At 45.9% G+C, this 15,521-nt stretch overlaps 1 protein-coding gene across 1 annotated transcript in view; it reads right to left on the bottom strand.

Moving 5' to 3' along the window:
- Positions 1-224: 224 nt before the first annotated feature.
- LOC124798828 (cytochrome P450 6k1-like) overlaps positions 225-15,521 on the bottom strand; it is a 45,656-nt gene continuing 30,359 nt past the window's right edge. Inside the window, exons 6-7 of the mRNA XM_047262359.1 lie at positions 796-1,047; positions 225-443 (exon numbers count right to left, since the gene is read on the bottom strand). Of these exons, the coding sequence (XP_047118315.1) occupies positions 277-443; positions 796-1,047 (419 nt within the window). The 3' untranslated portion in view covers positions 225-276. The remainder of the gene's footprint in view (positions 444-795; positions 1,048-15,521) is intronic.

Here is a 15,521-nt window from a genome sequence, read left to right on the forward strand (position 1 = left end):
TAATTCTGCGACGATACCATAGATTCCTGCAGCTTACTGATAACACATTAACATTTTCCGATCTGCAAGGCCGAAAGTGTTCCTCTGAGGGTAATGTTGCTGAACAGGAAAAGTTGAAGAATTTTGCTAGAGAGGAAACATTAATCTTTAAAAATACCAGAATTTGTACTGTTATTGACATGTTTTATTGCCACCAAATCCTTTCCGATAGCAGACGTAAAGATTTACAAAATGGTATACATAAAAAAAAATACACAGACACTAAGGTAGCTTCGATTAATTCCTCTGTGTCAGCTTCAACTTTATACCAGTAACAGACTCCAGAACCAAGGCCCAGGGGCTGTACTGAAGAGGTACCGAAGTCTCTTCACATCGGTGTACTTCATATTTGGACATCATATATGCCAGGCCAATCTTTGACTGTAAAAGACCCAGTCTCATTCCTGTAAAACAGATATTAGTCCAATCACATGAGTCTCATATTGGCTTCCCTTACCTAGAACCGGGAGTTAATATTGACAAATACTTGTGAAATTAGGTTTCAAACATAAAGAAACCTGAAGTGCAGTGGTGCAGTTATAAAATGATAATAGTAACCGAAATGAAACCCGTTTAGCTACCAAAACGATAATCGAAATGGGCATCATACTGTCGCCAGGAAAAAAGCTAGATCTTTTTTTAGGTTCGAATCAAGATGTTAATAACGAAACGAAAGTGTAACATCATACAGGGTGCAATCAGTTTATCATAAATTCTTTACATTGAGCAAGCAGTGTTCTCCGTATGAAGACTTACCTATACAGTTACGAGGACCTTCACCAAATGGCATGTACACATATGGGTGTCTCGCCGCTTTCTGCTCTTCTGAGAACCTCTCGGGGTCGAAGCGTTGTGGTTCTGGGTAGTACTCGGGGTCGTGGTGGAGGGCGTATATCGGGATGAACACAGGCGTTCCTTTCTCAATAACAGGCCCACCATCGGGAAGATTAACGTCCTGTACACTTTTCCGGTCAACAAGACCAGCCGGTGGGTGTTTCCTCAACGTCTCTGTGAAAAGAAATTAATGTCTTGAAAGTAGCTAATACCGTCGATTGTGGTTGTAAAATTACATTTTTAAGTCTTTCAGCTGTTCCATCAGAACCGAAAGTAAATGACAGACACACTGACGTAAAAAAATCGCAAAATACATTTGTCTAGGCAGCATATTTAAGTTATTAACATAGCACGATCCCATGTTAACGAAAGCAAGAGATAAGTCATTGCAGATGTGAAATGCTGGTACGTTAATATCGGTTGTAACCGACAGAATATTGAATGCAAGCAAGCAAACATACTTGTATTGTGGTGTACAGGTGCAAGATGTCAGTTTGTGGGATGGTGTTCCATGCCTGTTGCTTGTTGCACTTGGTTGGTTGCAAGACTACCTGGTCTTGCGGTTTGATCTGAAAGGCTACAGGAGACTATGGGTTTAAGCCCCGACAGCAATCGTTTTAACTGGTAAGTCTTCCACTTGTCTACCAGGCTATGCGTCTGCTAAATTAAATCTTGCTAGCCTGCATTGGAGGGTATCACTTTTATCAGAATCTTAAATAAAAATTGAATGCTGAGAAAAATTAATAAAATGGTGGCCCTGTCATTATTGTACTCAATTAGTGATGGGTGATTAGTATATACCAAGATGGTCGTAACGTTTTATACAAATGGCAAGAGTTTATTAATCATAAGTAGGACAAACAATACAAGTTAACTGAGGTGACAAATAAATCATGAAAAGTTGGCAACACAAATAGAAGCAACAAATAATTAGGACTCCACTGGTTGGCAACGGCTAGGATTTAGCAGTGTAATCTGTTTACCCTGGCTCAAAACATGGATAATGCAATCTGAAATTATGTAACACTGAATAGACTTTGATGGGTTTATTCTACACAGATGTTGCACTACGTTGGTGCAGCAGAGAACAAGTGGCCGAACTGTGATTCGGTTTGCCCCAGCGAGCCGGAGCAGCGATGCTGTACCCCTTTCTCAGCGCTGTCTCAGCTGACGATCGTGGCACAGTAGCGATGTGCAGCGCCTGCAATTCGTTACCGTGGGTACGAAATCTGCATAGTTACGGCCAGGTGATCTGTCAGATGGATCGCAATTAGTCTCTAACGGAGCGCCAAAACCTTGGCAGATTCCATCATGTGACACTTCTGTTTGCCGGTCATACCGTGTACCAATTTGGCTCCCTCTTACAGCAACATGCACAACAAGATCAAACTTCGAGGTGGCAGACCTGATACGAATGGGATTATCCTCAGCACATCGAAATGTCCAAGATGATTGAGGCCCAAACTGTCGGTACAGCTAAGACTTCACCACAGACTCCTCAGTCAAGACCAATGCCTGTGCTAAGTCACACTCAGGACAAGTGTCCCAAGGGAACCCACTCATAATAAGTGTCAAGACCAGAACTTCCTCTTCAGACTCTGAAGCAGAAGACTATTTTCTCCATTCGTCATCTTTCCATGAAAGCTCGGTAAACTCGAAAAGTCCACCAACGAAACTGCCCCCACATGGGTTTCGTCCCAATCACAAGACCCCACGAGCGCCATGTCTCCCCTCTAGCTCGTCTGATCTACCTTCCAGCCAATCCTGACAAAAGATAATAATATTCTTTTCCTTGCTGGAGAAGCAGCCAATACCTGACTCGTAATTTACCGCGCGGGGAGGAAAAGACGTCACGCTCCCAAATTGTGTTTTCCAAGCCACTTTAGGCAGCGTGTCTTGAGAGTTTTTAGTGAACAACACATTCGTCACAGAGATCATTATCTTGATGGAACCACCGTTACAGCATTTCAGACAAGGGCCTTTGGCTAAAGTAAGAAAAGTGCTTTTGTGTCCCAACGTAGACCATTTCAGAGCCGTCCTAAAGTTCTTCTAAAAGTCCTAAGCTTCCCAAACAACTGGGCTGGAAGAGGGACACAACCACCAGAGGGCGCCGTCTATAGCGTCCGGCGCAAGGCGAACATGGAAACTAGTGGGTTTTGATGGATGCCAGCTCTATCCACAATAGGCATTTACAACACTTTTGAAACGCCTCGTCCGGGGGCCTACTTTCTCTCCTGCGCTCCTGTCCCTGCCATGGTCAGAAACGCCTAACAGGTAGATCCAGGTAGGCTGGTTTTCAACTCTTCGGCTAAAATCATTATCTACACACTGGTTCAAGAAATTCTTGGGACCAGCGCTCTTTCCCTGGTAAGTATTTTGAGATATTCCTTTCCCTAGCAGTTGTACGTGGCTTCCAAAACCCGAATGTCCACTACAAGATTTACTGTTAAATAACCAAACAGCCTGCTTGTTCTCAACTCCAGAAAGTACTATTCGAAGGAGAGATTCCATAAAGATCCTGCATGCATTAACACTGTACGTGACCCCACCACCGCCTGCTCATGTTGATAACTCCCTGTCGTCTCAGAAAAAATGATATCTGAGATGTAATTACAGCATTAAAGAACAGCTTTGAATATAAAAATAAGTGAGAGAGTGACTTTTCCTCTCACAGTCAATGCAGGGATGCTTAAAAATCTTTGTAGATGACGCTTGTCATCCACTAATGTCCTATTTGTGCTCGATTGGAGAGAGATCTGGAAATCAAGCAGGCTATGGCAACATGTTGACACCATGTAGAGCATTCTGGGTTATAACAGTGACATGTGGTCGAGCGTTATCCTGTTCAAAAACACCCCCTGGAATGCAGTTCACGATTAACAGCACAACAGCTCGAATCATCAGGTTGACGTCCGCCTGCTTAGCTGGATGGTAACGTGCTCGCCTCCCATGCAAGCGGGCCCGGGTTCGATTCCCGGCCGGGTTGGAGATTTTCTCCGCTCGGGGACTGGGTGTAGTCCTCATCATTTCATCCCCCTCACTGGCGCGCAAGTCTCCCAGTGTGGCGTCTAATGAAATAAGACTTGCACTTGGCGGTCGAACTTCCTCCCGGCCAACGATGCCATACGCTCATTTCCATTTCATTTTTTTTTTATCAGGTTGACGCACAATTTGCAGTCGGGGTGAGTGGGATAACAATGAGAGTGCTAATGCTCTCATACGAAATCACACCCCGAACCATAACTGCAGGTGTAGGCCCAGTGTGTCCAACACAAAGACTGGTTGATTGCTGGCTCTCTAGTGTCCTCCTCCTAACCAACACAAGGCCATCACTGGCAATGAGGCAGAACCAACTTTCTTCAGAAAACACAACAGACTCCACCCTGCCCTCCTATGAGCTCTCGCCTGGAACAGCTGAGGACGCAAATGGCAGTGAATTTGGGGTCAGTGAAATGCAGGCTGCTGGGTGTCTGGCTGGAAATTTTCCTTGAAGTAACAGTTCGTTGTGTCACTGTGGTGCCGACTGCTGTACTAATTACTGCTGCAGATGGAGTTAGATGCGCCAGAGCCATCCGCCGAACGCGATGGTCTTCCAGCCCACCGTTGTGGCCGAGCGGTTCTAGGCGCTACAGTCTGGAACCGCGCGACCGCTACGGTCTCAGGTTCGAATCCTACCTCGGGCATGGATGTGTGTGATGTCCTTAGGTTAGTTAGGTTTAAGTACTTCTGAGTTCTAGGGGACTGATGCCCTCAACAGTTAAGTCCCATAGTGCTCAGAGCCATTTGAACCATTTTGATGGTCTTCCATTTCGTTACTGCACGTGGGTATACTGGCTGTCCGCAGCCCGGATTTCTAGCGCACAACCGCGTCACAATCGCTGCCAGCAATCATGTACAGTGGCTACATTCCTACCAAATCTTTCTGCAACATCGCAGAAGGGACATCCAGCTTCTCGTGGTTCTATCACATGTCCTCGACCAAATTCTGGGAGGTGCTGATAAGAGCGTCTCGTCCATCTTAAAAAGACATTCTTGACTAACATCAACTGGTCACGTCCAATCTCATAGACAACTAACGTTCTCGACTGTCACAGCGCGTATTTAAAACAAATCTCGTTTCAGTCCTCATGGTAGCCCTACAAGCGCCACTCTTTACGCGTCTGGTGCGAAATCTGAATAGACATCGCCGCTCAGATGTAGAAACATGGCTACCGACTCTCGTTTACGCCGCACAACTCCTTCTTGATGTTGTAATTTTTTTCCGTCAGCGTAGATACACTTCCATAAGTTTTAATTTCGTAGATGTTAACTATCGACGAAGAATGACGAATCTCGCCCATACCTTGAATCGGTGCAGGTACAAAAGCGTGTTGGGTTACGAATAAATGCTATTTGTACATGAAGCTTTCTGGAAGAAAGGCAGAAGTCAACCAAAGCACACGACGATCGAGCCTCAATCCGTTTACTTTGTAGTTCAAAAGTCAGAACCTATGCCACCAGATACACTACTGGCCATTAAAATTGTTACACCAAGAAGAAATGCAGATGATAAACGGGTATCCATTGGACAAATATATTATACTAGAACTCACATGTGATTACAATTTCACGCAATTCGGGTGCATACATCCTGAGAAATCAGTACCCAGAACAACCACCTCTGGCCATAATAACGGCCTTGATACGCCTGGGTATGGAGTCAAACAGAGCTTGGATGGCATGTACAGGTACAGCTGCCCATGCAGCTTCAACATGATACCACAGTTCATCAAGAGTAGTGACTGACGTATTGTGACGAGCCAGTTGCTCGGTCACCATTGACCAGACGTTTTCAGTTGGTGAGAGATCTGGAGAATGTGCTGGCAAGGGCAGCAGTCGAACATTTTCTGCATCCAGAAAGGCCCGTACTGGACCTGCAACATGCGGTCGTGCATTATCCTGCTGAAATGTAGGGTTTCGCAGGGATCGAATGAAGGGTAGAGCCACGGGTCGTAACACATTTGAAATGTAACGTCCACTGTTCAAAGTGCCGTCAATGCAAACCAGAGGTGACCGAGACGTGTAACCAATGGCAGCCCATACCATCACGCCGGGTGATACGCCCGTATGGCGATGACGGATACACGCTTCCAATGAGCGTTCACCGCGATGTCGCCAAACTCGGATGCGACCACCATGATGCTGTAAACAGAACCTGGATTCATCCGAAAAAAATGACTTTTGCCATTCGTGCACCGAGGTTCGTCGTTGAGTACACCATCGCAGGCGCTCCTGTCTGTGATGCAGCGTCAAGGGTAACCGCAAACATGGTCTCCGAGCTGATAGTCCATGCTGCTGCAAACGTCGTCGAACTGTTCGTGCAGAAGGTTGTTGTCTTGCAAACGTCCCCATCTCTTGACTCGGCGATCGAGATGTGGCTGCACGATCCGTTTCAGCCATGCGGATAAGATGCCTGCCATCTCGACTGCTAGTGATAACGAGGCGGTTGGGATCCAGCACGGCGTTCCGTATTACCCTCATGTACCCTCCGATTCCACATTCTGCTAACAGTCATTGGATCTCGACCAACGCGAGCAGCAATGTAGCGATACGATAAGCCGCAATCGCGATAGGCTACGATCAGACCTTAATGAAAGTCGGAAACGTGATAGTACACATTTCTCCTCCTTACACGAGGCATGACAACAACGTTTCACCAGGCAATGCCGGTCAACTGCTGTTTGTGTATGAGAAATCGGTTGGGAACTTTCCTCATATCAGCACGTTGTAGGTGTCGCCATCGGCGCCAACCTTGTGTGAATGCTGAGAAAAGCTAATCATTTGCATATCACAGCATCTTCTTCCTGTCGGTTATCACGTCATCTTCGTGGTGTAGCAATTTTAATGGCTAGTAGTGTATTTCTCTAAGTGTACGAAGACTCGTTACAAATATTGGAGCAAGAAACAAAGTGCACCTCTCAGTTCAAAAATGGTTCTGAGCACTATGGGACTCAACATCTGAGGTCATCAGTCCCCTGGAACTTGGAACTACTTAAACCTAACTAACCTAAGGACATCACACACATCCTTGCCCGAGGCAGGATTCGAACTTGCAACCGTAGCGGTCGCCTGGTTCCAGACTACAGCGGACCTCTCAGTGTTAATAAGAATGAGGCTCTCTAAAGTAGAGCACGAAAGTTATATCGTAAACACGACTAGGCGGCGTCTGCGTAACGTCACTTAGCGAAGTGGCTCTGGCTGTGTGGTTGGCACCGGCCGTGCCACATCACGGCGGCAGAGGGCGCTCGTGGTTGAGGCATTCGAGGCATGGCTCAGCGGGCGCGCACCATTGGGTCTGCCAGACCTCGCGAGATCGCTGTCGGCGGCTGATGGAAATTCTCTTGCCAATTTTATCACACCAGTACTGTGTATCGATGTGTGATACCACAGGCTGTGACAAGATAAGGTCTGCAGCTTTTATTGCATCAGACGGCGCTATTATTTAAATTCTTATTTCCACAAAAGCTTGAGCAAGTTGGATCTCCCTCAAGCCTTTCATGCATGCTGTACTAGAGATGCCATTCAGCACTAGAGACAGTTTAAGATGCCACAGAGCCCGCACAGAAGGCATGAGGTAGACAAATGGAACCCTACGTACCATTTGAGTGTTTGACAAAGACTGTAAAATATTAATCGCTTAGTTAAGTTAGGAGGGGAACCCCCTCAAAATTACCTCCCTTTTTATTGTGATTCTTCAGTTTCTCCCGGCGTATTTTTTGCTCCAACAGTCCACAGGTGTATTGCCGGTCCATAGTGTCAAATCGGTACAATATTTCGGCGATCAGACATGTCACCATCGTCAGGTGCGCTGACGAACTGAGCTCCTGAGGGCGGGCGGCCGTCTTAAATCCCCTCCCCTCGCGAGCCGTTCTCTCCGCAGTCTGCGCCCGCGCGTCAGCGGTCGGTGAGACGCTGGCGTCGGCGTCTGTGGTGGCGTCGGTGTAATTGCCTCGTCCGCCCTACTCGCCCTTTCGTTTCCTTTGCTGAGCGTCTTTTTAATTAGACTCAATGCTGGTTCCCATGCCGAGGTTGTAGCCACAATCTCGGTTGATGAGTGCGTCCCTGGTACGAATTTCGATAGCTTCTCTAACGACGCTATCCCAGTATTTAGATGTCTGTGCCAAGACCCTGGTATGTTGGTAGTCCATTTCGTGATTTTCGGACAAACAGTGCTCTGCGACCGCCGACTTGTTGGGGTACCCATGTCGAGTATGCCTCTGTTGTTCTCGTCAACGATCTTCGATGGTGTGCACTGTCTGTCCAGTATATATCTTCCCACACTGACACAGAATCTGGTATATCGCGGCCTTCCGCAAACCGAGATCGTCTTTGATGTTTCCCAATAATGCTCGCGTTTGATTTGGTGGGCAAAAGACAGTTCCTATTCGGTGTTTCCTCAATATTCGTCCTATTTTCCCCGATAGTGCGCCAGTATACGGTATATAGGCAGTGTCTATGTCATTCTGCGTGACTTGTTCCGTCTCCACAAGCTGTACTGTAGAAGTGGGGCGGAGAGTGCGTCTGATCTGCCATTCCGAGTACCCGTTTATCCGGAATACAGATTTCAGGTGTTCCAGCTCTTGGAGCAGACTCTCAGCATCAGAGATGGTGGGCGCGCTGTGCACCAGTGTTTTTAGCACCACATTCCTCTGCGCAGAGTGGTGGCAGCTATCCACTTGCAAATACACTCCTGGAAATTGAAATAAGAACACCGTGAATTTATTGTCCCAGGAAGGGGAAACTTTATTGACACATTCCTGGGGTCAGATACATCACATGATCACACTGACAGAACCACAGGCACATAGATACAGGCAACAGAGCATGCACAATGTCGGCACTAGTACAGTGTATATCCACCTTTCGCAGCAATGCAGGCTGCTATTCTCCCATGGAGACGATCGTAGAGATGCTGGATGTAGTCCTGTGGAACGGCTTGCCATGCCATTTCCACCTGGCGCCTCAGTTGGACCAGCGTTCGTGCTGGACGTGCAGACCGCGTGAGACGACGCTTCATCCAGTCCCAGACATGCTCAATGGGGGACAGATCCGGAGATCTTGCTGGCCAGGGTAGTTGACTTACACCTTCTAGAGCACGTTGGGTGGCACGGGATACATGCGGACGTGCATTGTCCTGTTGGAACAGCAAGTTCCCTTGCCGGTCTAGGAATGGTAGAACGATGGGTTCGATGACGGTTTGGATGTACCGTGCACTATTCAGTGTCCCCTCGACGATCACTAGTGGTGTACGGCCAGTGTAGGAGATCGCTCCCCACACCATGATGCCGGGTGTTGGCTCTGTGTGCCTCGGTCGTATGCAGTCCTGATTGTGGCGCTCACCTGCACGGCGCCAAACACGCATACGACCATCATTGGCACCAAGGCAGAAGCGACTCTCATCGCTGAAGACGACACGTCTCCATTCGTCCCTCCATTCACGCCTGTCGCGACACCACTGGAGGCGGGCTGCACGATGTTGGGGCGTGAGCGGAAGACGGCCTAACGGTGTGCGGGACCGTAGCCCAGCTTCATGGAGACGGTTGCGAATGGTCCTCGCCGATACCCCAGGAGCAACAGTGTCCCTAATTTGCTGGGAAGTGGCGGTGCGGTCCCCTACGGCACTGCGTAGGATCCTACGGTCTTGGCGTGCATCCGTGCGTCGCTGCGGTCCGGTCCCAGGTCGACGGGCACGTGCACCTTCCGCCGACCACTGGCGACAACATCGATGTACTGTGGAGACCTCACGCCCCACGTGTTGAGCAATTCAGCGGTACGTCCAGCCGGCCTCCCGCATGCCCACTATACGTCCCCGCTCAAAGTGGTGGCGTCACGGTAGCTCAGCGTGTTCGGTCAGAGCGTCACCTTTTTCTTTCTAATAAAAGAGCTGAGCGATCTGACCATCGAACAAACTGCACAGATATCATCGGACGTAAGCCCTGAACAGATTCAATGAATAATATAGAACAATTTTTTTTAAAGGTAGTAGGCGTTCAAGCCGCTGGATCGAGTTCCCTTCGTCAGTTTTTTTTTTTTTTTCAACTCAGTCATTTTCTTTATTATTTATATTACAATTGATATACTGGGGAAAATAGGTGTAACCAGATGAACTGTTATTAAATTTACAATGTTATTTGGCAGTGTACTAATTTTTATTATCGCAAATAATGTAATACTAACTATCGACTAGTAAACGGCCAAACGCATAAAGTGATGCTGAAAATGAATGCTTGTCCGTGATTTGAGAAATCCCTTACACCTAGAAAGAGCCCGAAACGACTTGTTACCTCCAAGATTTGACCAGCACAGACGGCTTTTGAAAGATGTACAAGTAATAGTCGCTTTCGACTTTAAGAGTACAAGTTGCAGGATGGTATTTTTCGTAAAATTTGGAAAACAAAGTTAAACGGCATCAGCTGCATTGAATAAGTGCTATGTTTCCGCATACGCAAGGTCTTTTGACGTTTTCCGTGGAAAAACAAACCTCGTTAACATTTTCAAATACCTCTGTTTCAGACGATAGTTTGGAAGCAAACCATGCATAACGCAGTATTTCCTAAAAAATTGACGCTGATAATTGGTAATGCAGTATCGAATGTATTTTAATAGGGTCTTCTTTAATAAAAGTCCATCCGATTACACGTAGTTTTCCCAGTATGTCAATTGTAATATAAATACTAAAGAAAATGACTGTGCAGAAAATAAAAAAAAACTGACGAACGGAACTCGATCCAGCGATCTAGCGGCTTGAACGCCAACCACTTTTTTTTTTTTAAAAAAAAAAGCATTTTGGTCTATACTGTTCGTTGAATTTGTTCAGGGCAGACGTCCGATGACACCCGTTCAGTCTTTTCGTTCATCCGTTCCCCCAGTTCTTTTATTACAAAGGAAAGCTAAGGCTCTGACCGAACACGCTGAGCTACCGTGCCGGCAACACTCGGTTGCAGCCGCTTTATGGTTAAAATGGCCACGTACAGATATGTATTTGACTACCGAAATAATTTTGCGATTTTCTCAGTAATGCTTGAGAAGTACACGCTACTGTTAACACATTTTATTGTCCTCGTGGATTACTACGAGTGTACGAAGTTGACAGTAAATTCGCATTCCAAACGTCGTGGCCTCCCCTTGTGGGAGTTGGTGAGGTGTCGTAAAGCGTTCGTTCAGTTCGGTGTGCTTTGATTGCAGAGATAATTTGTTACTTTAGAAATATTGAGTGATTTTTAGTTTTGGATCTAGTAATTAAGTTTTATTGAAGAATCACAAAGACGTATCGGAGTATAAAGTGAGATCATAAACGTTGTTACACGCCCATGGAAACATACGTTCCGAGAGGTCAGGAAATTGTATACATGTTTATGCATCGCAGCCCAGAATCATGGAAGTGGACATGGAGCACATGGTAAAGTGAAGAAGAACCCAAGAGCGGCGAACGTGGACAAGTCCTTCGAGAAAATGTGGCACCTTGCGATTTCTCAACGTAATCCGAGTGATGAGATGAACCCCTTTGAAATTCCCAAGAGCAACGTTGTGTTCATGAAAAGTTAAAACATTGCTTTAATTATCTAAAAAGTTCTAAAACGGAAGAAAACAGGTTTATATGCTCTAATCTGGTACTAGCTGCCTGCGCCGGTAGTAGTTTTTGAAGCAATTGAACGCAAGCGCTTGACGTTACATGTTGGTTACGAATTACGGCTCTTAGCTGGGGCCTAGTGATTACAATTTTTAACAGAGGTTGTTACTCTGAGGAACGCCAGACATAATGGTCGAAACTGGTCAATAGTAGCGTGTCTTACTGCAGCCTGGTTGCTGGTTTTGTTTCAAACATAGCACACATAAACAACAGGAAGTCAGTGGCTGTTTCTGTGGCACTGGGATACGAATGTACTAAACTTCTCATTTTCTTCCGCCGTTTCCACAGAAAGCTTACATGATCAACACTATTCAGTGTAAACACTCCTGAAAACAATAAAGGGAAAAACGTTTCTAGTAGTCATTGGTTGAGCATGCCTGCAGCTGTGTCACTTGTTTCTGATTGGCTGGCGGAGGAGAGATGCCAACACAGTACAGGCCCACCTCAGTTCCTCAGGAGCCCAGACCGCTTCGCCACCAAACGGCTTACGGAACTGCACGGAGGCTCCGTTGCGGTAAACCTACCGGTCAGTGCACTCACATACGGATTGGCAGAGCGACTGAACGATACAGAACAGGGCTGCAGTACCACAGCAGAGCCGCCAGGTCCTACCTGCCACTCAAATGTTTCAAATGGCTCTGAGCACTATGCGACTTAACTTCTGTGGTCATTAGTCGCCTAGAACTTAGAACTAATTAAACCTCACTAACCTAAGAACAGCACACACATCCTTGCCCGAGGTAGGATTCGAACCTGCGACCGTAGCGGTCGCTCGGTTCCAGACTGTAGCGCCTAGAACCGCACGGCCACTACGACCCCTGCCACTCACCCATACAGAGTTTACTTCGAATATCACATGCAGGCTGTGGATAGTTTTGACACCAAATCTTTTATCTGCGAGATTCCGATGAGAAGAGTAATTTGAGACGCTTCAGTCTCAGTAGTGTTCAAATCGCAAACTGGAAAAAAAAGTATTGTGAAATAATTCTGGAAATTTTTATAAGAAAACGATCGACTTTGGAAGACAAAAAGAAGCTGGGTGTTTCAAGAAAAACTTTATTTTATTTTACCTCATTTTAGTGAACATAAGTACATTCCATCAGAATTTCTAAAATCATTGGGGGAAGTGGCAACAAAACGACTATTCTCGTTGGTGTGTAGAATATATGAGTCTTGCGACATACCATCTGACTTTCGGAAAAGCATCATCCACACAATTCCGAAGACGGCAAGAGCTGACAAGTGCGAGAATTATCGCACAATCAGCTTAGCAGCTCATGCATTGAAGCTGCTTACAAGAATAATATACAGAAGAATGGAAAAGAAAATTGAGAATGCGCTAGGTGACGATCAGTTTGGCTTTAGGAAAAGTAAAGGGACGAGAGAGGCAATTCTGACGTTACGGCTAATAATGGAAGCAAGGTTAAAGGAAAATCAAGACACTTTCATAGGATTTGTCGATCTGGAAAGAGCGTTCGACAATATAAAATGGTGCAAGCTGTTCGAGATTCTGAAAAAAGTAGGGGTAAGCTATAGGGAGAGACGGGTCATATACAATATGTACAACAACCAAGAGGGAATAATAAGAGTGGACGATCAAGAACGAAGTGCTCGTATTAAGAAGGGTGTAAGACAAGGCTGTAGCCTTTCGCCCCTACCCTTCAATCTGTACATCGAGGAAGCAATGATGGAAATAAAAGAAAGGTTCAGGAGTGGAATTAAAATACAAGGTGAAAGGATATCAATGATACGATTCGCTGATGACATTGCTATCCTCAGTGAAAGTGAAGAAGAATTAAATGATCTGCTGAACGGAATGAACAGTCTAATGAGTACACAGTATGGTTTGAGAGGAAATCGGAGAAAGACGAAGGTAATGAGAAGTAGTAGAAATGAGAACAGCGAGAAACTTAACATCAGGATTGATGGTCACGAAGTCAATGAAGTTAACGAATTCTGCTACCTACGCAGTAAAATAACCAATGACGGACGGAGCAAGGAGGACATCAAAAGCAGACTCGCCATGGCAAAAAAGGCATTTCTGGCCAAGAGAAGTCTAGTAATATCAAATACCGGCCTTAATTTGAGGAAGAAATTTCTGAGGATGTAGGTCTGGAGTACAGCATTGTATGGTAGTGAAACATGGACTGTGGGAAAATCGGAACAGAAGAGAATCGAAGCATTTGAGATGTGGTGCTATAGTCGAATGTTGAAAATTAGGTGGACTGATAAGGTAAGGAATGAGGAAGTTCTACGCAGAATCGGAGAGGAAAGGAATATGTGGAAAACACTGATCAGGAGAAGGGACAGGATGATAGGACATCTGCTAAGACATGAGGGAATGACTTCCATGGCACTAGAGGGAGCTGTAGAGGGCAAAAACTGTAGAGGAAGAGAGAGATTGGAATACGTCAAGCAAATAATTGAGGACGTAGGTTGCAAGTGCCACTCTGAGATGAAGAGGTTAGCACAGGAAAGGAATTCGTGGCGGGCGGCATCAAACCAGTAAGTAGACTGATGACACAAAAAAAAAAAGAAAAAAAAAAGTACTTTGGAGGTTGAGGGGAGCGTGTTTAACTAAACAATCTGCAAATCTGTCATTCCTTGCAACCACAAATAATTCTCGTCTCCCTTAATACCTAAAGTATTCGTTATTGTCTACAGAAGAGGAGTTCCGTCAGAGATTCTATTGGTCGGTCACTGCACCGCAGAATATCCGTAACGTCAGTATCAGATGCGTCCATAAGGAAGAGTGAATATACGCGTACATATACTTGATGTACTGATAGATCGCATCCACAGCATGCTCGCTCGCGGTAACAACCAGAGTTGTAGGGACAAACACCGTTCTAATGGATAAGGTCTGCTGACTAACGAAAGTTTCATGAGCATCACCTTCAACCCTCGTCCAATGAGAGTGTAGGAAACGACTCACATGAAGTTCCAGTCGCTGTTAACACAGAGCTGTCCCCAGCCAAGCTCACTCTCTCTGCTGGTGGCTGCCGTGCCGACAATACGTTTTTCTCCTACTCTCCTATGTTCTACTAAACACTTTGGTCATAATGGCACCTCCAGACATTTGGAGTTTTTCGTGGGCGCGCCTTATGGATACCTGAACTGGTAACAAACCTAACAATGCATTTAACAGGTTTCCTTGCTGGTAACAAACTGGTAACAATCCTAACAATGCATTTAAAAGGTTTCCCTGCTCTCCTTTAAAAATTACTTCCCCTGGACGCCCTATCATCGCCTAACTTCTAGCATCCTGCATAGTACTCCTGAAACAGTTCCCCATTTGCAACTTGAAAATTCGATGGAGACTGATTGATGGAGGTGGCTAACGTAGTTTCAGTACCATAATAAATTATGACTGGCCTCTGTTGGCTGTGTAGGAAAGGCTTGATGATCTTTCGATGTGTCATGTAGTTACTTCCAGATTGAGATATGAAGCCGGAGAATAATCTTTTAGCCATTTACCAGGCGGAAACGCCAGCCAGAAAATATCCATATATGCTTCCTCTTATGTAAATACCTGTGTCATCCTTTGTGTGAGTATCCTAACTACTGCAGCAGCTGCAGCGTTCTGTGGCATCAGGCATGAGAGATATTGACTCTTAGCACATGAAATCGACTGAACGAGTGATAAAGTAAGCTGTCGGCAGCACACCGGTCGGCAAAGACGTATCATGAAGATCGACAGTAGGCACGGGATTGAACGCTCCTACCACGAGAGAGGCCACAGAGACAACGACAAGCAACAAGCCACCAACATCCTCTCGACAGCATGTATTTAGGTCGCCGCTGCTGACCGGACGGTCTCACTAATTTACACTCCAGTCTGGCGTCAGTTCAGTGATGGAGAGGGTATAGTTCACATCGCAGGTTTCGACACTACATAGGGATCACCAGAGTGACTAAGCTTGTAATATCAAGAGTACCGATATTGTCTGCAAGAGACTATTGCTGATGAGCTTGTATC

Source organism: Schistocerca piceifrons, chromosome 5 (assembly GCF_021461385.2).
Source record: "Schistocerca piceifrons isolate TAMUIC-IGC-003096 chromosome 5, iqSchPice1.1, whole genome shotgun sequence".
Taxonomy (NCBI): domain Eukaryota; kingdom Metazoa; phylum Arthropoda; class Insecta; order Orthoptera; family Acrididae; genus Schistocerca; species Schistocerca piceifrons.